The sequence below is a fragment of the Anopheles gambiae genome, chromosome 3, assembly GCF_943734735.2.
Source record: "Anopheles gambiae chromosome 3, idAnoGambNW_F1_1, whole genome shotgun sequence".
Taxonomy (NCBI): domain Eukaryota; kingdom Metazoa; phylum Arthropoda; class Insecta; order Diptera; family Culicidae; genus Anopheles; species Anopheles gambiae.
In genome coordinates this window covers 24,314,540-24,337,107 of record NC_064602.1, presented here as the reverse complement: position 1 = coordinate 24,337,107, position 22,568 = coordinate 24,314,540, and the positions used below count along the sequence as shown (strand labels likewise).

The window sequence follows — 22,568 nt, the reverse complement described above, 5'->3', positions numbered from 1 at the left end:
TTAAAAAAGCTTAAAAAATATTCAAATAATTTTAAAACATGCATATTACATGAAACAAATGGTTTTCCTTTCAAAAAGAAAGAAATTTTTCATTTGTTTTCCGTTGACGTTTCTAAAGGGAGCGCAGCTGCTGTCATAGTGGAGCTGTCAAAAAATCACAAATTCGCGCCATTCAAACGGAGTCCACACAACATAGCACCAAACGAAACACAAGCTCAACTAAAAACCATCTCAAAACAGTGTCGTTTTTTAACATTTAAGCCCTCAAAATGTCGCTCTGGGTTGACCGCTACCGGCCGCGGGAACTGGCGAAGCTGGACTACCACAAACCGCAAGCAAGCCAGCTAATAAATCTGTGCTCGCAGGGCGACTTTCCGCACCTGATGTTCTACGGTCCGTCCGGGGCGGGCAAGAAAACGCGCATCATCTGCCTGCTGCGCGAGCTGTACGGCCCGGGCGTCGAGCGGCTACGCAATGAGGTGATGAACTTTACCACACCGTCGAACAAAAAGATCGAAATCATGACCGTCAGCAGCAACTATCACATCGAGGTGAATCCGTCCGACGTCGGCATCTACGATCGGGTCGTCATCACGGACATGATCAAACAGATTGCCCAAACGCAACAAATCGACCCGTCGGGGCAGCGGGAGTTCAAAACGATCGTACTGTCGGAGGTGGACGAGCTGACGAAGGACGCACAGCATGCGCTGCGTCGCACGATGGAAAAGTATGTGGCCACGTGCCGGTTGATACTGTGCGTGAACTCCACGTCGCGCATCATTCCGGCGGTCAAGAGCCGTTGCCTCGGGATACGCGTATCGGCACCGACGGAGGATGAGATTGTGTCTATCATGAATGTAAGTGGCAGGAGTGTACATAAGCCTTCCACTATTAATGTACTAACTTAATTTTTGCACTATTTTAGTCAATCTGCAAAAAGGAGAACCTTCACATTCCGCCCGAGCTGGCGACCAGGATTGCGCAAAAGTCGGAGCGAAACCTGCGCCGCGCCATACTCACGCTGGAAGCGTGCAAGGTGATGCAGTACCCGTTCACCGCCAACCAGGAAATACCGGACATGGACTGGCAGACGTACCTGAAGGAGACGGCCAACATGATCGTGCAGGAGCAAACGCCCCAGCGTATGGAGGTGGTGCGCGAACGGCTGTACGAGCTGCTGTCGCAGGGCATTCCGCCGGACATCATCTTCAAGGGTTTGGTGCAGATACTCGTGAAGAACTGCGACATGAGCCTGAAGACGCAGACGCTCAGCTTCGCCGGCCTGTACGACCATCGGATGCAGCGGGGCAGCAAGCACATTTTCCACCTGGAAGCGTTCGTGGCGCAGTTTATGGCACTGTACAAGAAATTCCTCAACCAAGTGTCGGTAATGGATATGGATGATTTTTGAGAGAACAAATGCTCCAATTAGTAATTAAAAATACAGTACACCATGCATCTCTTACACATGTAAACAGTTGTCGTGCCATTAGCTTTATTGACCGATACTCAATAGTTAGGGTAATGCTTCACTCTAAACAGCAGCACAGTGCTTTGCTTCGTGCCCAGCGCTAAATATCCTCCCGAGGGAGAAAATTCGGCCGCACTGACGTGCCCCAGATGCGTCATGTGCAGTGGGAAGTTGCGGAACACCGTTCTGCTCCTGACGTGAATCAGCCTGACCGCATTCTTCACGGTCGATGACGCGATCACCAGCAACTCCGAGGTCGCATTGAACGCGAGCGAATCGATGTACGTGGTCAAATTGTTGAACGTCTTCACCGGTACCGGTTGCTTCTCCGTCAGTGTCACCTCCAGCGTGTACAGATTAACAATCCCCTGTCGACTGCCAGTCGCCACAAACTGCCCATTCGGGCAGATCGCTATACACGATCCATTAACGCACCCTTCGTCCTGGAACACGTTCACTATCCGCTTCTGCTCCAGGCTGAACACGCTCACCTCCGTATCGTTGCTGTGGCACAGCAGGTAGCGCGAGTCGGTCGTAAACGCCAGCGATTGGCACGTGTAGCGCAGCTGGATCGTTTGCAGCACATCCTTCGTTCTCGCGTCCATCAGATGCACCTCGCCACATTCGCCGACGGACGCCAGGTACTTGCCGCAGCGCGAAATGCGAAAGTTCTTCATCTGCCACGTGTCGCGCTCGGGTATTTTCAGCGTATCGCTCTGACCGCTGAGCAGGTTGTACACGTGGAAGAACTTCCGATAGCTGCCGAAGATCGCCTCGTTCCCGTCCGGCGACAGCCGGCTGCAGCTGATCCGCACCTTCTGCAGCCAGAGCGTGTGCAGCTTCTCGTTGCGCACGCCATCCACTGCGACGATCGACACCAGGCCCCGGTTCCCCGTCATCATCGCCACCATCGACGTCGGATGGAAGTTGATGCAGGAGATTTTGCCTTCGATCTTCGTTTCGCGGTTCAGATTTTTCAGCTTCTTCAGCTCGATTATACCCTTCGGTAGGCCCTGGGACGCCGCTGCACCCTTCACGACATGCCCGACCGTCTGCAGCATCTCCTCGTCGGAATCGGGCTCGCGGACGCGATCCAGATCGGCCCATCTTGGTTGACCCACGATCTGCTCGAACTGCTTACGCCGGCGCTCCTTGGTCAGCTGTTCCGGCAGCTCGTCGTAGGTGAACTTGTTGCGCTTCATGTTGGCCGTATCTTCCTCATCGTCGTCGTCTGAATCGTGCCAGACGGCGCGCCGTTTTTTGGGCGTTTGCTTTGCTTGCTTCTTCTTTCCGCCCTGTGCCGGGTCGGTTTTGTCGCTTTTCTTTTCCGATTTAGTTAAGTTCGATAAGAGCTCATCCTTGCCACCGAATACAAGCGACATAAGCTCTTTTTCCTGTTTCGAACCGGGCTGGTCTATGGCGGAAGCTTTAGCTTTCTTTTTCGATACTTTCGATTTAATTTTGCCGGAGCGTACCGAACCCTTTTCTTCCTTTGCTTTCTTCACAGTGCGTTCCTGTGACTTTCCTGCCGCCTTTTTGTCCGAGCCTTGGACCTTAATCTTTTCCTTTTTCTTTTTGTTTTTTTGCTGTTTCTTGCCGGCAGTGGCCGGCTTCTCCTCCTCCTGCTCATCCTTGATCTCGTTCGATTCATCCTGCGACAGTTCGGAATCACTCTCTGTTACGGGTTCAGATTTTACGGAACCAACTTCATCTTCACTTTCATCCTCCGACTTGATCGACACATCATCCTCGTCATCCGATTCATCCCCATGATCGTTCGCTTCGCTCATGGAAGACTTTAGAGCGCTGAGGTAGTTGGAAATGAGCAAATCCTTCTCCGCGTCACCAGAATCGTCGTCCTCGTCGTTTTCTGATTCCGGTTCCGATTTTATCGACACATCCGAATCTGGAAGCTCAGTATGGGGAGGCCTCAATGATTCCCCGGCGGTCTCTTCATCATCGTCACTCTCCGATTTGATTGATGTCGCTTCATCTTCGTCGGATAGCGCATCGTCCGCGTTGGATGCTTTCACAACGGTTACCGTCTTTCGCACCTCACTGACTTGGCTGGTAACAAGATGATCCAAATCATCGTCGCTTTCCATCGTCATTTTGCCGGGTTCTGGCCGAAAAATGAAATAGAAACAGAAATTGTTCCGAACACACCACAAAACACGTGAAATATAATCGCTCCGGGCTAGCTGTCACATTTGACGTGGGAATGTTGTTGTTAGTTGTGCCCCTTCGGGAACGGATCCATCACATGCGATCCCTTCAGATACGTGTATTCCCTGTCAAACGTACCAGCCGAACGTCAACAACAGTGAATTATGTAAAAAGTGCATTTGCTACCCAGAAATAGCGCTCGCGTTGCAATCGATGTAGAATTTGGGCTTCAGCTTAGTTCAAATGATTATTCGCAAGAGCAAAACGCTAAAAGAGCTATTGGATCGATGGCCCGGTAAGCGAACGCTGGGCATCTATCGGTTCCTGCCCATCTTCTTCGGACTCGGAGCGGCGTTGGAGTTTTCCATGATCCACTGGCGTGTAGGGGAGACCAATTTTTGTAAGCAATCTGCAGTGAAACACTTTGATACTTTGTCCTCTAATGCACCCCCACCCCATTTTATGCGTTTCAGATAATACGTTCAAAAAGCGCCAGGCAAAGGAAATTGTGGAGGAAAAGTTGCGCCTCCATCAGCTGGAACCAATTCCGCGCGGCTAAGCCACTGTGCACCACATTGTGAAATAAAGTCGAAAACAGTCGAAAAAAACGGAAAACAATGCCGGCCGGTGTTCCTATGCGACAGTATCTGTCCTTCATGGCAGCCGCCCTGCTGTCCATGTTTGTCGGATCGCAAGTAGTGCACACGTACTATCACCCGCTACGAGACCTTAACTACTACGTCGAGCGAGAAATCAAGATGCAACGGTTACGCGAAGTTGCGCAGCCACCGGAAAACTCAACTCCTGCTCAGGGAAGCTAAATAAAAGCCTGAAGTTGAACTAGTTGATACATCGGTTAATCGTGAAGTAGTAATTGAGTATATATTCAGTTCCCCATCCTAAGCGCACTACGTACCGGCGGAATGCAATAAATGGTTTTGTTCGGTTGGAATCCCCCATCCTTATTGCTGCTGCTGCTGCTGCTGGGCGGATGCTTTCAGCGCTTTGAGGTGCTGCATAAGTGCCTCGTTTCGTTGGCATTCCATCGTGAGCTGCTTGACCGTGGTTGCGTACTTGCGCTGCTGCTCCATCAGACACACCAGCTGACCGTTCAGTCCGTCCCGTTTCGCTCGCTCGTCGTCACATTTCTTCTTCAACTTCGCTTTCGTGGCCCGAATGCCTTCCACGATCGTTTCAAACTGCTGCACGAATTGTTCGCGCGAGTGTGGCGTCTGCATAGCGTTCGCGTAATTATCGTAGATCGAATTCAGCAGCGACAGTTCCTTCTCCAGATACAGCTTCGTGTCGTCCAGCGTGTTGTACAGTGTGTAGAATTGTTTCGTTTCACGATGCTTTGCACTCACTGTGAAAGAATAATGTGGCCATTTAAACAATGGACAGAGAATTGAGAGAAATTATCTATACCTTGATTGTATAGCTCAAGGAATCTTCGCTGATATTGCGCCAACTCGGTACGATCCGGTACGGTGTCCAGCTGGCGCTTGATAGCCACATAGGAACGGTTCTTTTTGGCAAGCTGCAGCCGAAGCGACTTCAAGCGCTCCAGCTCCATGTCGAGCTGTCTCTGCAGCTCCAGCATATCCTCATCGGGGGTTGATGTTTCCGCTTTGCTGAAAAAATTGTAGGAAATTACTAAGTTACCATACCAAGTTATGTCTTAATCATCCATACTCAATTTTCTGCTGCAACTCTGCCAACTCTTTTTTGCAATTTTCTTTAAACTGTGTTTCCTGCTTCTTCATGCGTTCATTCTTCAGCACCAACTCTTTGACGTGGTCAAGAATTCTGTAACACAAAAGAGCATTGTAATGCAGCTGATCAAAAACGAAATTCGTCAACAATTAATGCATACTTTTGATTAGCTTCCGTAATTTCCAGATTGTCGAGATTTCTAATTTCCTCCTCGAGGGCTTCCTTTTGACTGCTGGCCTCCTTCAGCTGCTGTTCCTCTTCCTGTACCGTCGTTTTTAGCTGCTCACACTCGCTTAATGCGAGCTCAAGCTTTTTCTCCAGCGCAAGCTTCAGCGCCAACTGAGCTTTGATGCGATTTCGTTCCGATACTTGCTCGATAGCTTCGCCGGAAAGGGTTTGCTTCATGTCGTCGTATGTTTTGGCCAACGTGGAACGGTCCGCTTCTGTGAGCTCCACCGAAATGTTGTGCTGAAAAAAGGTCCAAAAGTGTTAAAAAATATGAAAAATTCGTAACAAATTTATATAACGAAAAGATTTACCTCTTTTGCGATATTTTTAAACAAAACATCAAAATTAAGCTAAAAAAACAAAGCAAAAATGCATAAAAACAAAACAGAAATAAAGGAAAAAAGCAAAATAATAAGTAAAACCAATCCACTGCCAACTAGATTCATACCTCCTGTTCGGTAGACACTGATACGTCTTCCTCTCCTTCCTCCTCGTCCACGTCCGCCTCCAGCACGTCTTCCAACGCTCCATCGGGTGTCTCCTGGTCCGCCACATCCTTCGGCCGCACCGGTATCCAACCGCCACCGGCTGCTTTACGCAGCTTAAACCCTCTTTTCGGCAGATACTTCGACTCGATGGCCTGCAGATTGGCCAGCTGCTTGGCGCGCAGCCGCTGCAGCTCCCGGTCCGATTCGAGGGTGCCGTGGTTCTGGAACTGGGTCGCCGCGAGCTTCCGCAGTGTGTCCGCCTTTTTGCTTCGATTTTCCACCGAACGCTTCACCAGCCACTGAACCACCGGGAAAATGTTGATAAAATCCAGCCCCTGTATTTGATGCGGCTCGATCAGGAACGGACACTTCATGCGGGGCAGCACGCCGACAATTTTCTCCGTCAAAGCACTGGCAAATTGGTGAGAAAAAGAATCATTAGTAATAATATGCGGGTGGACACTTTTAATGGATGCGGATGCCGTGGCTGGCTTACATCTTCTGACCGATGGTAAGATTCTCGTGAAACAGCAGATCCACATTGACGTCATAGTCGCAGGCCTCGATGCACCAGGTCATGCCGCCCACTATCTTGTCGAAGGAGGACAGGCCCTGTATGTGGGCCCGGTAGTAGCCAGCACCGACGAGCGTATCGATAATATCCTGCTCCTTCCGCTTCTGCTCTTCGTCTTCCCGCCTTTCCACCTGATGGGACCGAAAGAAAGGAAAGTGACACAACCAGATCGCTTTGCTGGGGGGCTTCCCGCGCTTGCCTGAATTTCGTTCCCGTCCGCGTCGAACCGTGTCGCCAGCTTCACGTTCGGCAGATGCTTGGAAAAGATGTTCTTCGTTGCCATGGCGAAAGGAACGATTTTACACACTTGAATCACGCAGAATCTTTTGCGCAAACGACGATAATAATCGGCATCCGATACGAGGCGCTGTGCCTGCTGTGGTTCACCGAATTGACAATGTAATCATCCCGTTCCCCCCGGTTCACAGTATCAACAAGACATTGCACCAATACTAGCGCAAACTATGACAGCTCGAAACATAAACAACAATACATAGACACGAATGATGCGTTGTTTTGTTTTTTATTTACACCAATTTATTGGTGCTGTAAAATTTAAAATTCTAATTAAACATAAAAAAGAGTATAAAAACACAGTTTAAAATGGGGAAAAAATTAACACTTTTTTCGGACAAGTTACATTACACTGCACAAACAAGCTTCAATGGCGATATATGTTTAAATAAATTTATTTAGCAGTTGTCGTGTAAAGTTATTAATCATGTAAAAAAGAAACAACTTTACGTACAAGTTTACAAAATCTCTCCCGCACCAGCGGGTCTCCAAATCCAAATTCGCTAGAGGTATAATATTTATATATAAATATGTGTTCGCGCGCTCCTAATAGTAAGCCTTAAACAAAACTCACGAATCATTCGGAAAACACACGATCACATTTGTACATATACAGTAGTAAGTGTGTAAAGTTACAAAACCTAAAAAGAGCTGCACATCAAAACAGGAAGCACAATTGGTGGTGGCGGCGTACAATTGGCAGTTGGATATAGTTGTTACTGGGCCGATCTCTTTCTGGCGGTACGTTCTGGCCAAATTGATCGTTTTGGTTCGTGCGATCGTTCGACAGCTAACTTAGGTGTTTATTCTAATTAAAACAAAAACACTGACGAATGCGACCACGTTTAAGCAAGCGTTTGCAAACAACCGTGATGATCGGGACGAATTTTCATTCCTGTGTTGGGCTCTGTTAGGCCGGCCTAAGCGAATGATATGTTAAGTGCATCGTGAATCGATTGGTGGTGGTCAAACATTAGCTACCATCGATTGCGTTAAAATAAACGAACAGCAAGCTTGAGCCTTTCCCTATCACTTTTACTGAGAGCAATAGGAATAGAGGGGATATAGTTGATAGGGCCACTAATTTTACGACCGGTGTACGGTTCCTAGCAATAAGATATTAGCTGTATTAGTTGTCCGCACTGATATTCGTCAAGCAGGTGTGTAATGTGTTTGATTTTTTCTTTTTCAATACGCTCTTATAACCATCATCTTAAACTCTAACTTAAACAAATACAAAAATACACTGTAAAGGCAAGCGTCTCTCTTAGTTTGGGGCGAGGGCAAAAACTCTGCTCGCTCGCAGTGTCGTGTGTAGAAGAGTACTACTTTTTGTTGGCAGCTATATATGTATATATAAATTGATTTCGGCACATTTCCTGCTCACGGAAGCATTTCCCTCCCCGTTGAAAAGGTAATCTCAGTCTCTTGGGTAAAGCGACGGGTTATGGTTAAGACTTATTATGATCGATGATCGATGTTTGTCAGGAGGGGGGATAAGATTTAAATGATAACTTTATAATAGCACTGTAGCGATGAGGTTGCCACCGGGGTTCTTGGAATGAAGTACTACTGAGAGGAATTGAACTGTTGCGGGTTAAGCTATTGACAACCTTAGCCATACGGTAATACAACTAAACTGGTGAGAGGAATGCCGACAAACTATAAAATGGACTAAACGCATCCGTCACTATAAACAGCGGATGCAGAAATCTGTATCGTGTGGCATCAATGTAAAGGTTACAAAAGGTACCTTTTTTTCCTTGTTGCTTTCCCCTCTCCGCTCTTGAGCGCTTTCAACCTAAGAAATTTCCATATTTCGATGGACGGTTACTGGGACGAGAATGTGATGCCCACTGGTCGTGCCGGAGATGGGCGATCCGGGGGGCAGTATGGTCGTTGCTCCCATCACTCCCGTTCTCGAGATGGACGTCGGGGACGGTAGCAGCGTTTGCATCGGATTCGGATCCGCAAACCGATCGATCGCCTTGCCGATCATTTTCGACTCGTTAAGCATCGGCGGCTTGGAGAGAAAGGAACTGCCCGGACCGCCGGTATGGTTGCTGTACGGGCTCGAAACGGACGTGCTGATCGATGCACTGTCCGACATCGAGAGCCGTTTGCCGCCCGAACCGGCCCCGTGCGCACCACCACCACCACCGTGCGCGGTCGCTATTCCCTGCGGATCCACATTGGACAGGCACAGGTGTTCCGATTCCTCGTGGTGCGTCATGGTGGAGTACCCATGATCGGACGAGCCTCCACCACCACCCCCGTTCGGACGCCGATAGTCCGCCGACATCTGGTACGGGGAGGCCACATTCGGAATAATCATGTAGTTGGCGTTGTGCTGCCCGTTGAGCAGCAGATTTTGCTTCGCATTGGTACGGCTAATGTCGCAATCGTCGGACGGGCTGCCATCGTCGAGATCGAAACGGGACAGCGGCAAACCGTGGCAGTGATCTGCGACCAAATCGTCGTACAAATGCTCCGACGCTCCACTTTGATCGGCATTCTGGCGGAAGCAGTACATCGCAAAACCGACCACAAGACAGAGCGCCAATATAGCGCCGGCCACGGGCCCAATCGAGCTGTACGCGGGTGGCAAGATGGACTCCATGTTGTTGCCGGTGTAGGCGGCATCACCGTACGGTGTGGGCGCTCCAAACACCCCGTTAAAGCAGGCCAACTGGGCGGTACAGAACGGTGTGTTGAGGCGATTTTCACCATCCACATCCACCTGGCACCATTCACAGCCGACCAATCCTGTGCAAAAAAGGGAAGATATGAACAGTAAGTATCTATTTTTTGAACATTATTTGCTGTCACACTTACCCATACACTCGCTCTGCGTCTGGTAATCCTCACAATTAATGTTGGTGCAGCTCTTCAGCTCGTAATCCGCCTCATAGTTGATGGCGTTCATCGAAATAAGCTCCTCGGGCAGTGGGGAGCAGAGCGGCACCGGGAAGCTTCCTGCCGTTTTGGAACGCTTGGGAACCGTCGCGCAGCCACCGTCCTGCTCTGATACACCGTAGTCCAGTGGACATTCGCACGGACACTCACACTCCGTCTGCTCCATCCGATTGCAGTTCAGGCAGGAGTTGCCAACCTATAAAGAATATACAAGGAAATATGTAATTAAACTAATGTTGTGTAAATCTGATAGAAATCCATGAATCTGATTGAATCTCAAAAGATACACTATTCTTTAGGGATTCATGAATCTCAGGGGATTCATACATCTCCCAAGATTCATAGAGTTTGAGCTTCTCATTATTCTTCTTCTTGGCGTAGCAACCTATGTGGTCATGCCAGCCTGGGAGCTCGGAATCGGACCTACCCGATTCCGATTCCGTCTTCGGAATCAATTCCGGAGCCGATTACGATGCTGAAATCGATTCTGATTCTGGAGTCGATTCCGGAGCCGACTCCGGAGCCGATTCTATATTTGATTCCGGAACCGATTCCGGAGTTGACTCTGGAGACGATTCCCGAGTCGGCTGAGGAATCGATTCCGCGATCAGAATCGGCTCCGGAATCGGAATAGTCCTGGGAATCACAATTTAGCCCGATAACGGAATCATAATTGACTCCCGAATTAGAATTAGCTCCGGAATGTGAATTACAATATTTTGAAAATCATACATCTCTAAAGACTCATCCCTGGAGAGATATGAATTTTAATGAATTAATGATTCTTTTAGTTTCATGAATCTTTTTAATTTCATGAATCTTTGAAGATTCATTTATCTTTTAAGATTCATGAATCTTTCGACATTCATGAATACTTGGAGTTTCATTCTTCCAAGTATCTTCGAGATTCATGAATCCTTGGAGATCCGTGAATCTTTCAAGAATTGATTCGAGATTCAAATCTGTCACCACTGGAGATTCATATATATGAATCTCAACGAAAGATTCATGAAGCCCAATACTAAATTAAACGAAAACACAAATATTTATAAGCCTCTACTTACCGTACTGCAAGGACAGAAGGCACCACCATCGTTCGTCGAGTTGACAATGCCGAGGAACATATTCGTGCCCGGAATGAGCGTTATCTGGTACTTTGTTTTCTCGCCGTACATCAGATTAGTGATGACGTCCGATGCCGAGAGGCTCATATTAAACTGATAGAACCGCTGCACCGTCCGGTTGACATAGTTGTAGCACATCTTCTTCGTGACCAACTGTTTGTGGTTGAGAATGTCGTTCGCCACCTGCGACTCCTTGTGCGTGATGTGTTCCACGGGACGGCGCGCATTCCCGGGCCGCAGCGGCGGATCCGCAAGCATCGGATGCGCCACCAGATAGCCTCGATCGTCCATCAGGAAACACTTGATGTTATCCATACTGCAAACCGTCGCTGAATCGAGCAACAGTTTGTAGAAGAATGCCTGCGTAAAGTCCAGCGCTACAACGGCGATCGGTCGGTGCGGAGTGTTGCCGGACGGGGTGGCAGTACCTCCCGTGCGACCTTCGAATATGGCGTACGCCACACTCACGACGTAACCGGCCCCGCCCGCATCCAGGTACGGCTGGGTGAACACCAACCGTCCCGGGTACTCCATCGCTTTGACGAACCACGGCCGCTTGGTCGGCTCGAGATCGGTATCGAGCAAGCCGCCCGGGAACGTCTGCAGCACACCGTTCACCGTCGCCGCATACCGTCGCACCACGTACCGGCTCAGATTGCTCTGCACGTGGTGCAGCTGATAGTCGAAGAGAATTTGCAGCAGCGCGAGCACATCACTGCGCACGTCCGGCTGCAGCCCCGGGTTGGCGAACAGCAGCTTGCCGTACGTGTCCCTTAGGTACGCCATAATGTTTTGAATGGTGCGCACGTTCACCTCCTCACCCGCGCCGGCCTCACGGTTGTTGCGAATGTGCGTGAACGGCGACTGGAACGAGGAAGCGCTGAGGTAGAGCGTGCTAGCGTCCGCTACAGCCAGCTGCTTGACCAGCCGGCACAGCGATCCATCGCCACCGGACGGTAACATTTCGACGGGCGGTCGCTGCAGCTGAGGTGGAAATATGTCGATGCGATGGTACAGCAGTGTGGAGAGTAGATTTTTCGCGGTGATGCTGCTAGCGGCGATAAAGTTGTACTCCACGCTATTCCTTCCGTCGGGCGTTTCTGCGCCCGGGTGAAGGTAGTGTATCGGTGCGTGCAGAATGCGGGAGGCGCCATCGACGGTCAGGGAGTTGTCCGGCTCCGCTACATCCAGCGTGCGCACGATGCACACGATGTACGAGTACACTCGCTTCCAGTAGTACATGGTCGTCCGGTTCGTGCCGTAGTGATTGATACGCAAGTTACCTTCCGGATCGGCCAGCATGCGCTTGAAGGCGGGTGCGAAATGTTCCTGCTCCAAGCGCGTGATGTTCGTGATGTAGAAGCTTCCCCGTGCCGCTAGTGGTCGCGGGAACGAAGGATGCATAATTGTGTTGCCCTGCAGATCGATCAGGAAGGCGTACGAATCATCCTGCTGCCGGTAGTACGCCACGTGCTCGACCAGATCGCTCAGATAGAGATCCACCCCCACGAGTCCATGCGTTCCGGCGGGATAGCTTACCGTCACGAGGGTATCCTGCAGCGACGCGTCATAGTACGGCAAATGGATCCGCAAATGCTCCTCGATGAATCGGCCCGCACTGAGAAACGGTTCCATCAGCGCCACTATGAAACGCTGCGCATCGAACGAATGCTTCGATATCATGACCATCTTTCCCGCCGGATAGATTACCAGGGAAAGGTTGTAGCGGGCATAGTTTTGGGTGCTAATGTCAGCGATCAGCTGCTTCTCCTGTGCCACCTCCCGTTCGTCCAGCAATATCAAGCAACTGTTGATGATGACCGGATACGGTAGGCGCGTTTGACCTTCGTGAATCGTTTGCAGGATGGCTTTCGGTACCACCGAGCTGGCCGGTAGCAGCGCACGGCCAAGGTACAGGAAAACGATCGGCACTTCATCATCATGCGTACGGTAAATGTCCGAAAAGGCATCAAACGCGTACTGAAAGCCCGCGGCATGGTCCGTCGTTTGTTTGGTACGATTGAGCGAATCAATAAAGTCCACCAGCCGATCCTTCTCGTCCATCGTTGCGCGCACAAACCGGTTCGCCGCCCGGCAGTCGAAAAAGTCGTCCGACGTGATGACGCGCTGCCCGACCGCTACCACCGCAACGCGATCGTTTTCGTTGAGCAGGTACAGCACAAACTTGCTGATGGCTTTCGCCACCTCGAGCTGATCGTACGTGATCGTGTTGCCGACGTCCAGCAGGATCAGCACGTGCTTGTTGCGCACCGCCGATAGGAACAGGGCCTTCAGCCGGCCATCACGGGGATAGTAGTGGCACTTGTACGCGCTGGCATGATCCAACGAGGACAGATAGAACTGCTGCCGATAGCTCAGGTAATGCTCATCCAAGTGCGCACTGTGTTCGGCAAAGAGCTGCTGCAGGTTGGCGTTATTGTCGTCGATCGTTTGATCGGTGACACGGATCCTGGGACGATCGGAGTCCGCATTTGCCGGAAAGGCACTGAAGTCGAGGAACCCGGTAACGGCGCTGCTGTTAGCGCCCCCACCGCTTACCAAGATATCGCCGGAAGCAGAGTACGGACGGGTAAGGGACACGTTCGACTGCTTCGTGCTCTGGATGAAGCTTTGCAGATCGAACGGTGCTTCGTCTTCCCACGGGTTGATGAGCTCACTGTACGGGCACGGGTTGAGGAGCGTGTTGTACTTGGCACCGTACTTCGTGCCGGTAGTTTGGATGTACCGGCGCAGCTCTTCAATCACCGCAATGGTCTGGTTGAGCTTCCGTGTTAGCTTCAGAGCGATCCTCTCCAGCAGCTCTACATCGTTGTGTATCGTTGTGGTTATTTCCATGTTGTCGTACAGTTTCTAAAAGTAGGAAAATAAATGATGAGAAAAATGTGAAAAGGTCCATCTTTCCGGTGGGACTCACCTGCACATTCGTGACACTCAGCTCCCCATTTCGAATGTGATCGAAAGTGTTTTCGAGCGATTTCGCCAGCTCCTGGATCCCGTATTCCACGGGACCGGAGGCAGATGCTGTCGCCGCATTGCCGGTAACGGGCATCGAAGGTGTCACGGACGACGTAGACGGGGGTGACGATGATGTAGGAGAAGATATCACCGCCACCGAAGGCACTCGTTTGTTATCGGAACTTATCGGTACGCTTACACTTACATTGCTTATCAATGGAACTAGGCTATTTACAAAAATTGTGCTAGAGGACGCTAGCGCTCCCTGGCACCGTAGCGGAATCGGCCCCAGCAGCAGCACCACCACCACCAGCACCAACATTCCCAAATAATACTGGACGGTGTAGGAAAGTCGCTTCATCGTAGTAGCGGTGGTTTGGTTTTAACCTGAGGAGCAGTGGCTTTCTTTCGTGCCTCCGTACCACCCATACGGGTACGGGACAAACACACGCAGCACGATCTTCACGCACACGCACACACCCGCGCACACTCACACAGTCACACAGTAAACAATGTTGTCTTCCACGGGCATCAAATGGAAATTTCTTCACACGGAATCTTTGGTGCAATCTGCTGCATTTCCGCTATCGACACATCGCGAACCGACTTTACGTATAATGTCCGCACTGGGGATGAATTTGTCGCAATGTTGAGGCAGCAAGGGAAGCTGTTCCATACGATGATGGAATCTGGCAGTGTTTCCGCCGCCCCGTGTCACAGACCTAAGTTACGATGCTTGTGCGATGGACGCTTGGTGCCATAGTTTGCGCTGCAACACAACAAATGAAGGATTAACATCCTTCGTGCTGCAACTAGGAACGTATAGATGCAAGTTTTCGACAGTTTTTGGCACTAAATATCAAGCTTTGCTAAAATAAAAACAGAAAACTAATCTCTGCGCGAGATGCTTTGCTTTGCTGCGAGCGCGTTTTGACAGGTGCGTGAAGGTAGCCCTTGGCTGTATCGCACGTGTCAGCGGAGCCGAACGGTGTGCACCACGTAAACCTAGCTGAACATTTGCGATGACGTTTTTTAAAGTTATTTTTCTTCATTTTAGTAGTTAATATTGTTAAAGTGAAAAGGTTAGCCTGAAAATTGTATTTGAAACAATTTAAGTGGAATTTTGAGGAATAGGACACTTCCAAGAGAGTTTGTTGATCAAGTTCGTATTGTTACTTTCCACTTGATCCAAATCACAGTTCACATAGCGTGTTGTTTTCATTTTGTTGGTGCGCTCTGGAGTCGGTCTAGGTTTATTGAATTGAGGTAAATAATTGATTTTTGTGGAATGGTGAATAAACTGTGTAGTAAAATTTGTACCGTGTACAAAGATAAATACTACAATCATTAACCTGAACATTGTTTCCAGCCTTACAGAATCCTGGCCCGTACAACTGTATCTGAATGATCCCAACACAATAGCAATCATTGTTCGGTGAAATACCAAATCATCAAAATACCAGGTAAGCGGCTATCATACACGACGATGCTCCTCTATGGACACGAGTCTTGGAGCACCCTTGGAGCAGGACGCTACGCTCTGGGCGGAAAGATGAACTACGTGCTTGCGGAGCTGTACGCCTGCCGATGACCAAGCCTGGCAGGATACGATAGCTGGGGAATTTTATGAGGATGCTGGATCTTATGCTCTACCATAATGGTGTTAGACAATGACCCCCCAGCAGGACCTACCGAAAATAGGATGTCTACATGGATTGGAAAGTCTTTCAGCCATGGCACGAACATCCTGGAGAACAATCGTGGACCGGGCCATGTCACGACGACGTGATTTTTTCTTGAGCCTTCCGAAGTAAGTAAGTAATTAAAATATATCTTTTATTTTGAAATTATTAGTTACTTATCTGGCGATGCAACCGCTTACAAATTATTATTACTTATTCATTGGGCATTCATTGTCATTCATATGAGTTTGAGATACCACTCGCGCGTGATACCAATACTATTTATTGATATATCCACGTGTTCTCTATACCCTAATATTGGATCTTAATTCTCATGTGCTTACTATAGCTGTCAGATCTTATACCTTAGCACACTTTTTATCACGACAATTTTAATTATTTTCATCAAAACCATACTTACTTCCATTTTTCAACATAACAACTGATTTCGGGAACAACGGTTTTCACAGATTTTTTAATGGAATAACTACAGTACACTCAGGGAATGTAAATTTTTCGGAGGATTTTTATATTTATTTCAATATAAAACATTCTATCAACTATTAAATTAAAACGATATTTACAATTGCATGTTTTGTGTATGTGTAATGTGTGAACATGATTCCATGCAGAGGCGGTCGTGTTTCCCAGCTAACGTTGGGAACAAACCAAGAGTACAGGGTCAGAAACTCTTAACGGAAAGAACGCTTGTATTAGGACGGATCAATTTAAACTTTCTGGATGTCGTTCTAACGATTGGACCGTATTGTTTTCCTCTGGCTGTGAAGCATAATTCAATCAATAAGCATGAAACCCAGGTTCAAATAATATCATCAAATTTGATCGGTTTTAAGTGTAGTGCACCTATATTAGATAACTCGCATTTTTGTGCCGTAAGCAAACGATAAACCATATCGTTTGGGCTCGCAATCGCTCTTGAAGTATTGAACCAACATTTCGTTGTGGCACCATCCAGAGACACATATCAAGCACATAATTATCTCTGAATATATACCAGCACATTCCATCGACCGCATCGCATTGATCTACGTGTGGCTCGAGCAATCTGTAACGTGCTATATTCCAGACACAGGAATAGGAAATATGTCATCGGTATGTGGGCATACTTTACGGTTTTTATCGCTATTATTATGATTTCACAACTGCTGCTCCAGACAGCCGATCAGTTCCTGATCGGGCCGCTTTAGCAACAACACAAAAAATACAGCCCCCATTCCAGAGATTCATCGGCAAATGTGGAATGAAAAACGAGGCAAAACAAAACAAAAAAAGGCATAAAGATTGCAAATTGCAAACTGTGCAATCGTACCGATCAATACCTTTAATGACAAGCCGTGCACCGGTTCCAGGTTTCGCGCGTCGAGGAATCTGTATTGCAAAATCTCTCGCCCAGGCGATAGATAAATTACGCTTACAGGTCAACGCCGCGGCTCGTACGCCGCCACTCAAATGGATCAATAACATTCAATTTGCGATGATTTATTGCATTTTCCCTTTTTTCCCCCCAGCTGCCCAAAGACGCGGGCTCATGTGATCGTCAAATGGTGAAAAAGCGGCCCTTAAGCTGTGCCACTTCACACACACACGGTTGGTGTGGTAGGAAAGTTTCAACAGAGCGATTAATATCGTGCACACCAACGGTTGGGGTTGAACGTTTTTCACCCGGTTTGGATGATGGTTGGGGGTTGCTGGGTTTGAGCACTATAAACGCAAGTAATTCATAGCGCTTCGACAGAAAGAGTATTAAGCCATATTAAATTACAGCCAGGCCAGTGCTTCTACATCGCCCTGTCTCGATCCGCACGTTTGTTGCCAATTCAGGAAGAACGAATTACATTCATAACCAATCGCGTACAGAAAAGTTTTAAATTGTTTCTTATGCGAAGAATGTTCTGAGGATAAAGCGAAGATAGGAGATGTACAACAAGTAAAAATATCTCAGAAAATCGCGTACTTTTTGCTGAAAGTTTGATCAGTTTTTTATCTTTTTACCGCCCGTAAGAGTTGTCCACTGGTTCGCATCTTTTCTTCGTCTACATTATAAAAACCACCTTTTATAGGATAAGAAAAGAAGTGTCCGAATGCGAAGGGTTTTGCTAATTTTTGCTTTGCGCAGGAATGTTTTGGGGAGACTCCAGCTCGGAAATGTAAGTTTTTTGTTTTTTGCTTTAAAGATTCGCCAGTGGATTGGGACGAAGGTCACTCGCTGCGTGACGCGTGTGGTAGCATCCGATCACGAAACGTTTCCGTTGTTGTTGTTGTTGAACTAAATTTAATAAATAAACAACATGAAGGTATAGCGTATAGGTAGCGCACACGTGGCAGTACACGTGGGAAAAGGATTCTGCAATTCTTGCTTCGAGTGCTGCTTCGAGACGTATTGATGACGGTATAGGCAGTGCATCGTCGTATTTAGAATCAGTCGCTTTTGTCAAGATTAACTATGTTTTTTTTTCGTTTAAAGAAGACGACGAGTATGGGATATCAGAACTAAAATTTTGATGGAGTCAATCAATTCTACTACGGCTAGCATTGGACCGTATTGTGAGAATAAATTTTGCACCCGCATCTCGTCTACTCTAGCCTGATGAGAGGAGGGACTGCTGTATGAATTGTTGGACGATGGACCTTAAGAATGGTTTGAAGAAGTTTATCGTATTTTTCGTCTAAACCGATCGCATCAACTGCTAGAAATGAAGACAAATGAGGTGAACAGTTTGATGATTGATGATTGATGGTCGTAAACGGATGGAAGTTTGCTGATTTGATGATCTTCACAAGGGATGCGTGTAACGGTGTACAAGTTGTATGTGTCTGTCTGTGTGCGTGTGAGTGAGTGAGTGTGTGTGTGTGAGGAGCAAGTGAAAACAAACAGTAATAATTTGTACAATTCGTGTCACGGAAGTATCACTATTACGTCGTGCCGGCCACCTGTGGTTGCGGACCCTTCGGCTTGATCATCATGGTCGCCTTCTTGAGCGTGTAGTCCCAGCCTCTCCAGCGGAACCAAACGATGCCTTGCCGGGCGGTCAGATCCTGCGGATCGTGCAGGTACAGTCCGTTTAGTCCTCGTCCGCATGACTTCCACCACCAGCCGCCCTGTAGAGTGTAATAAGGAAAAAAACCTATGTAGAATGGCTGGCCCACCAAGAGACGCGACGCGTGTATAGAATGAGCACGCTTACCTTCAGCATGCTGGCGCAGTTCAGAGAACTTCGATCGTTGTCGCGATTGTAGGTCGAGAAGGGACTGTTGTTCGAACCGTACCATGGATCGTTCAGCGAGTCGCCCGCATTGCCCTCGTAGCCATCAATTTCCAGTTTGTAGTAGTCCTGCTCCGAGTGGATCTTGAAGTGCGAATATTGTGCGTATCTAGTGGAGGAGAAGCGTGCGTACAGAAATTATTATTAATATCTTCCATTCGAAGCACCCATACGGGTGTTCCCACTGGCCAACCAGCTCACCTCTTATTGCCTTCGAAGTCTTCCAGCTCGACTCGCAGCGAGTAGTCTTCGTTGTTCGTCAGCATGTAGATGTTTTCATTTCCGAGCCAGAATTCCTTCGCCGGATCGCCAAAACCGTTCTTGTAGTCGGCCCAGTCGCGGTTGAAGTTTTCGCGTGGATCGCCATAGTCATCACGTCGTTGGATTACCTGGTGCGAGGAGTAGGAGGAAGGAATGTAAGCGGGAGTTCATGTAAAATATCGATATCTGGAAACCATACCGTCCATCCGCCGTCAGCAATTTCCTGCTCGCAGAACACCTTCAGGAACCAGTAGGTCGTTCCACGGATCTGTAGGTAGTAGACACCCGATTGCCGCATGCCAGCGTTCATTAGATCAACGCAAGAATAACCCTGGAAAAGATACGAAGCGAAATCCATAACATCATTTACTAGTTTGAAAGATATAAGTATATTTTGTCTATAAATTCAGTCCATCTCCTTATCAGATATGATCAGATCATCTCTTGTGTAATAAGCACGCAAAATCAGAGATCCTATTCTTACTACGGGAGACTATTCATATGGGAACCGACACATTCGGCCTTGAAGCAGCTGTTCCGCCTCTCCAATAGACCATCTCTCCAGCTGTCGGGCATCGTGGATAATCAACAATATGATGGAAACACATTTATCAATTCTACATCTATGCTGGTCAGACGGTTACCGGAAGGATTATCGATTGGTTTTACTCCCGTAGCGTAAATTACGTACCAATTACCTATACAGCCCGTGTAAGCGAGCCCGGAATTGGCTGATGTGCACGTTTTACAGCCGTAATTCTTCGCTAATGCCTGTGAACCGTTTGCGAAATCCCAATAGCGTTAGGATTGCACCGCGTGAAGACGATAATGGTGGGCGATTTTGTTCATTTCTCATCTATCAAACGGTCTTCCGCTGGAACGTGTGCAATCGGGAGCGGTCATTGCTTAGTCCGGTCCGAAACGAGCTACGGATGGATTTTATTGGCCTTGGCCTCTGGGATCGGGGCAAGAAACATGTTGCATGAATGCCGCGATCAATTCATAAACGATAATTACAGATCAAACGATCGACCAAGGCTTTGTTAACGGTGTGATAGTTATGCTTTACGACGCATTAGATTTATTGTTTTGCGCTGACCAATTAGCTATGGTTTATGTATAAAGCAGTCTTAAAACTTCTTAAAATCCCACATTGAATGATCCATTCTGCTGATCCGGTTGTGCGAGTGTGATTAAACATGGTTGCGCATCAGACCGGCACACTGCGCGGTGTAAAACTGACGCAAAATGTCAAGAGTTCGATCGTAAGCAGAGGAAACTCTTTGGCAGCGAAAAATGTGTCTAAAGATCGCTCAACTTCCTACAACCTGCAGCAATATTAACCACAAACAGCTTCGGATTAAAAAGAAACGACCACAATATAAAAACAAACAGTGTGTGTGCGCGCGCGCTGGAATGATTCTGCCATAGTGGCCATTTGGTGATAAATGTCTCAAACCATCGAGCGGTGGTACGATCGATGTCCATCTTCAGAAGATGGCGACAAACATGGCAATCCGGTAAAATGGCAAAAGTGGCAGAATTCTACACGTTTTGTGCAAAAACCTTTTGCTCTTGCGTGTGTGTGTGTGAGTGTCTCATCTCGCACTAAAAAGAAAACCTGTTCATAGGTCATCACCAGGTTCTGTGCGAAAGACATTTCCGTCCGAAATGGTTCTCGTTTCGGGGCGAACGATTTAATTATTCTGTTGACCTTTGCGCAGGGTTCTTCCCGCCAGCGCGCGTATCCATTGGGGGAGGATGGTACGATGATTTGGTGTGATGATAGGATTAGCATTTTACTACGAAGCTGTTTGGAGTGGATCCAGTGGATCTGTAGTTGTTGACCTGTGGACGGATTCTCGTTTGATCGCCTCAAACCGACGACCGTGCGTAGTCTCATTTAGGCGGGATTAAAAGTCCTTCATTAGCGTACATGAATGGAACGTTTAACGAGGGGACTTTGGACGATTCGGGGGAGAGCGAAATGTTGCTATTAGCAAGTTAATGGCGCTGAACGGCGAACGGCGTTCGGGAGACGGAATCGCGCAGCACTTGAGCACCGGATTTGAAGAAGGGCTTCCGCAATCAACACCAAGAGCAACACGGTGCCGTAACATTTGATTGGAGATTGTAATGCACATGTAAGGTTAGCAAAACACACTCCATCAGCATGTGGTCAGAATGTGTAGCATTGGGGCAGTAGGAAAGATCACCTAAAGAAAGGTCAATCTGTAGTGTGATCTGTACCGTGTAAAGCGTTCGTTATGTGTCGATGAACTATATCATTACGACCCATGCATTAGCGTGCAAGAATGCTGCTCCTTGAAGGAATAATTGCCAGTAGCGAATGAAAATGTGCTCTAATTCAACGTTGGAGCAAATGTTGGCAAATCCTTGGCTCGAGCCACTCACCCTCTAAACTGCAGTGAAATACGCAAAATCTGTGTGCACTTTTGCCTAGTTAGCCGTCACTGATAGTATAATCCAATGGGGGCAGAGCTAAATGTCAATCCGATTGACTTCCCACCGCAGTCAATTAGTCGGCAGGGGTTTTTTGTGTGTGCGCTGTGTTGTGTTGGGAAACGATAATCCATTTAGCACCTTCCTGTCGGCCTGTCGGCCGGTCGGTTCCCGTACATTCACTTTCGTCGCAGCTGGCGGCCGACGCCCACGGATGGAAGGAGCCAACTCCAAACTGCCCCGGGTACTGCTACAAAAGCAAAGTAAAAACGGCCCCGTGGCCCTGTGGACAGAGCAAACGGGCACCGTGTGTCCTACCTGCCGTCGGTGGGTGATGAGTGCGGTCAAAAAGGTGCGATACGGTGTGATAACGCGGTTGAAATGTTTATTAGCACCCTTTTTTGTTGTTAGTTTTCTACGTGGGGCCGAGTGAGGAAAGGTTAGAAAACAAAATACGATTCGAAAGAGGCGTTTTCGAAGGAATCTTTTCTACACCTTTGCGGGCTCGCTCCCGTAATTGATCTGACCGGGGGCCGTTGTAGTGTTTTTTTCGAACACGCTTGCGAACATCACCAACCGTCCGGGAACAAGGCGCTGCGCTAATTGGGGAAGGCAACGTGACTGTTTTGGGATTTATATGACAGAAACACGTAGTTAATTGTCGTTGCACAACCCCTGTTAAAGACAGGTAACACCCTAAACTGATGGCGCTGGTGTCTCCTGTCCTACGGTTGTGGGTTCTTTGCTGCAGCGACCCTTTTTGGCGTCTTTCTTTTTTGTACAGGTTCATTTCAGACGAAATGTATCGATCCTCCTTCAGCCTCAGCGGTGCGTTCTACAACCGGAAACCGGAAAAAATGGCTCTAGTACCATTGTCCATGACATGAGATCGGGAAGGTTCCGCTCCGCTCCGTGAAAGTGAAAG

General features: G+C 48.2%; 7 protein-coding genes across 12 annotated transcripts in view; 3 read left to right on the top strand and 4 right to left on the bottom strand.

The window, feature by feature from the left end:
* Nucleotides 1–140: 140 nt before the first annotated feature.
* On the top strand, nucleotides 141–1,478 carry LOC1280005 (replication factor C subunit 3). The gene is made up of 2 exons (XM_319799.5): nucleotides 141–860; nucleotides 929–1,478. Exons 1-2 carry the CDS (start codon nucleotides 270–272, stop codon nucleotides 1,412–1,414), a joined length of 1,077 nt encoding a protein of 358 aa, XP_319799.4. The 5' UTR covers nucleotides 141–269; the 3' UTR covers nucleotides 1,415–1,478.
* Nucleotides 1,466–3,784, bottom strand: LOC1280004 (U3 small nucleolar RNA-associated protein 18 homolog). The gene has a single exon (XM_319798.3). The coding sequence runs from the start codon at nucleotides 3,583–3,585 to the stop codon at nucleotides 1,513–1,515; it is 2,073 nt and encodes a 690-aa protein (XP_319798.3). The 5' UTR covers nucleotides 3,586–3,784; the 3' UTR covers nucleotides 1,466–1,512.
* LOC1280003 (small integral membrane protein 4) lies at nucleotides 3,751–4,500 on the top strand. Its single transcript, XM_319797.4, has 2 exons — nucleotides 3,751–4,040; nucleotides 4,114–4,500. Exons 1-2 carry the CDS (start codon nucleotides 3,884–3,886, stop codon nucleotides 4,197–4,199), a joined length of 243 nt encoding a protein of 80 aa, XP_319797.3. The 5' UTR covers nucleotides 3,751–3,883; the 3' UTR covers nucleotides 4,200–4,500.
* On the top strand, nucleotides 4,258–4,500 carry LOC133392888 (ubiquinol-cytochrome c reductase complex assembly factor 6). Its single transcript, XM_061655358.1, has one exon. It carries the CDS (start codon nucleotides 4,258–4,260, stop codon nucleotides 4,459–4,461), a length of 204 nt encoding a protein of 67 aa, XP_061511342.1. The 3' UTR covers nucleotides 4,462–4,500.
* Nucleotides 4,497–7,083, bottom strand: LOC1280002 (coiled-coil domain-containing protein 93). 2 transcript variants are annotated; one of them, XM_061655355.1, is made up of 8 exons: nucleotides 6,843–7,083; nucleotides 6,566–6,774; nucleotides 6,030–6,480; nucleotides 5,893–5,931; nucleotides 5,514–5,821; nucleotides 5,333–5,446; nucleotides 5,066–5,271; nucleotides 4,497–5,003 (listed from the first exon to the last, which is right to left on the bottom strand). In XM_061655355.1, exons 1-8 carry the CDS (start codon nucleotides 6,924–6,926, stop codon nucleotides 4,603–4,605), a joined length of 1,812 nt encoding a protein of 603 aa, XP_061511339.1. In that variant the 5' UTR covers nucleotides 6,927–7,083; the 3' UTR covers nucleotides 4,497–4,602. The 2 variants fall into 2 exon arrangements, with proteins under 2 accessions (XP_061511339.1, XP_061511340.1); XM_061655356.1 differs by lacking the exon at nucleotides 5,893–5,931 and having other exon boundaries at nucleotides 6,843–7,058.
* Nucleotides 7,084–7,316: 233 nt separating this feature from the next.
* On the bottom strand, nucleotides 7,317–14,908 carry LOC1280001 (VWFA and cache domain-containing protein CG16868). The gene is made up of 4 exons (XM_061656670.1): nucleotides 13,913–14,908; nucleotides 10,918–13,848; nucleotides 9,773–10,049; nucleotides 7,317–9,703 (listed from the first exon to the last, which is right to left on the bottom strand). Exons 1-4 carry the CDS (start codon nucleotides 14,312–14,314, stop codon nucleotides 8,739–8,741), a joined length of 4,575 nt encoding a protein of 1,524 aa, XP_061512654.1. The 5' UTR covers nucleotides 14,315–14,908; the 3' UTR covers nucleotides 7,317–8,738.
* A 1,235-nt stretch (nucleotides 14,909–16,143) lies between these two features.
* Nucleotides 16,144–22,568, bottom strand: part of LOC1280000 (angiopoietin-related protein 3) — an 85,375-nt gene continuing 78,950 nt past the window's right edge. For all 5 annotated transcript variants that reach the window (XM_061657658.1, XM_319794.5, XM_061657656.1 and 2 more), the window contains exons 5-8: nucleotides 19,380–19,511; nucleotides 19,121–19,308; nucleotides 18,842–19,028; nucleotides 16,144–18,755 (exon numbers count right to left, since the gene is read on the bottom strand). In XM_061657658.1, the coding sequence (XP_061513642.1) occupies nucleotides 18,570–18,755; nucleotides 18,842–19,028; nucleotides 19,121–19,308; nucleotides 19,380–19,511 (693 nt within the window). In that variant the 3' untranslated portion in view covers nucleotides 16,144–18,569. The remainder of the gene's footprint in view (nucleotides 18,756–18,841; nucleotides 19,029–19,120; nucleotides 19,309–19,379; nucleotides 19,512–22,568) is intronic.

Coding starts and splice junctions, on each gene's coding strand:
- LOC1280005 (XM_319799.5), top strand. CDS start 270: ATGTCGCTCTGGGTTGACCGCTACCGGCCGCGGGAACTGGCGAAGCTG. Junction 861..928: donor AGATTGTGTCTATCATGAAT/GTAAGTGGCAGG, acceptor GCACTATTTTAG/TCAATCTGCAAAAAGGAGAA.
- LOC1280004 (XM_319798.3), bottom strand. CDS start 3,585: ATGACGATGGAAAGCGACGATGATTTGGATCATCTTGTTACCAGCCAA.
- LOC1280003 (XM_319797.4), top strand. CDS start 3,884: ATGATTATTCGCAAGAGCAAAACGCTAAAAGAGCTATTGGATCGATGG. Junction 4,041..4,113: donor TGTAGGGGAGACCAATTTTT/GTAAGCAATCTG, acceptor TATGCGTTTCAG/ATAATACGTTCAAAAAGCGC.
- LOC133392888 (XM_061655358.1), top strand. CDS start 4,258: ATGCCGGCCGGTGTTCCTATGCGACAGTATCTGTCCTTCATGGCAGCC.
- LOC1280002 (XM_061655355.1), bottom strand. CDS start 6,926: ATGGCAACGAAGAACATCTTTTCCAAGCATCTGCCGAACGTGAAGCTG. Junction 6,481..6,565: donor CTTACCATCGGTCAGAAGAT/GTAAGCCAGCCA, acceptor CCAATTTGCCAG/TGCTTTGACGGAGAAAATTG. Junction 5,004..5,065: donor CCTTGAGCTATACAATCAAG/GTATAGATAATT, acceptor ATTCTTTCACAG/TGAGTGCAAAGCATCGTGAA.
- LOC1280001 (XM_061656670.1), bottom strand. CDS start 14,314: ATGAAGCGACTTTCCTACACCGTCCAGTATTATTTGGGAATGTTGGTG. Junction 13,849..13,912: donor TGAGTGTCACGAATGTGCAG/GTGAGTCCCACC, acceptor TCCTACTTTTAG/AAACTGTACGACAACATGGA. Junction 9,704..9,772: donor GACGCAGAGCGAGTGTATGG/GTAAGTGTGACA, acceptor TTTTTTGCACAG/GATTGGTCGGCTGTGAATGG.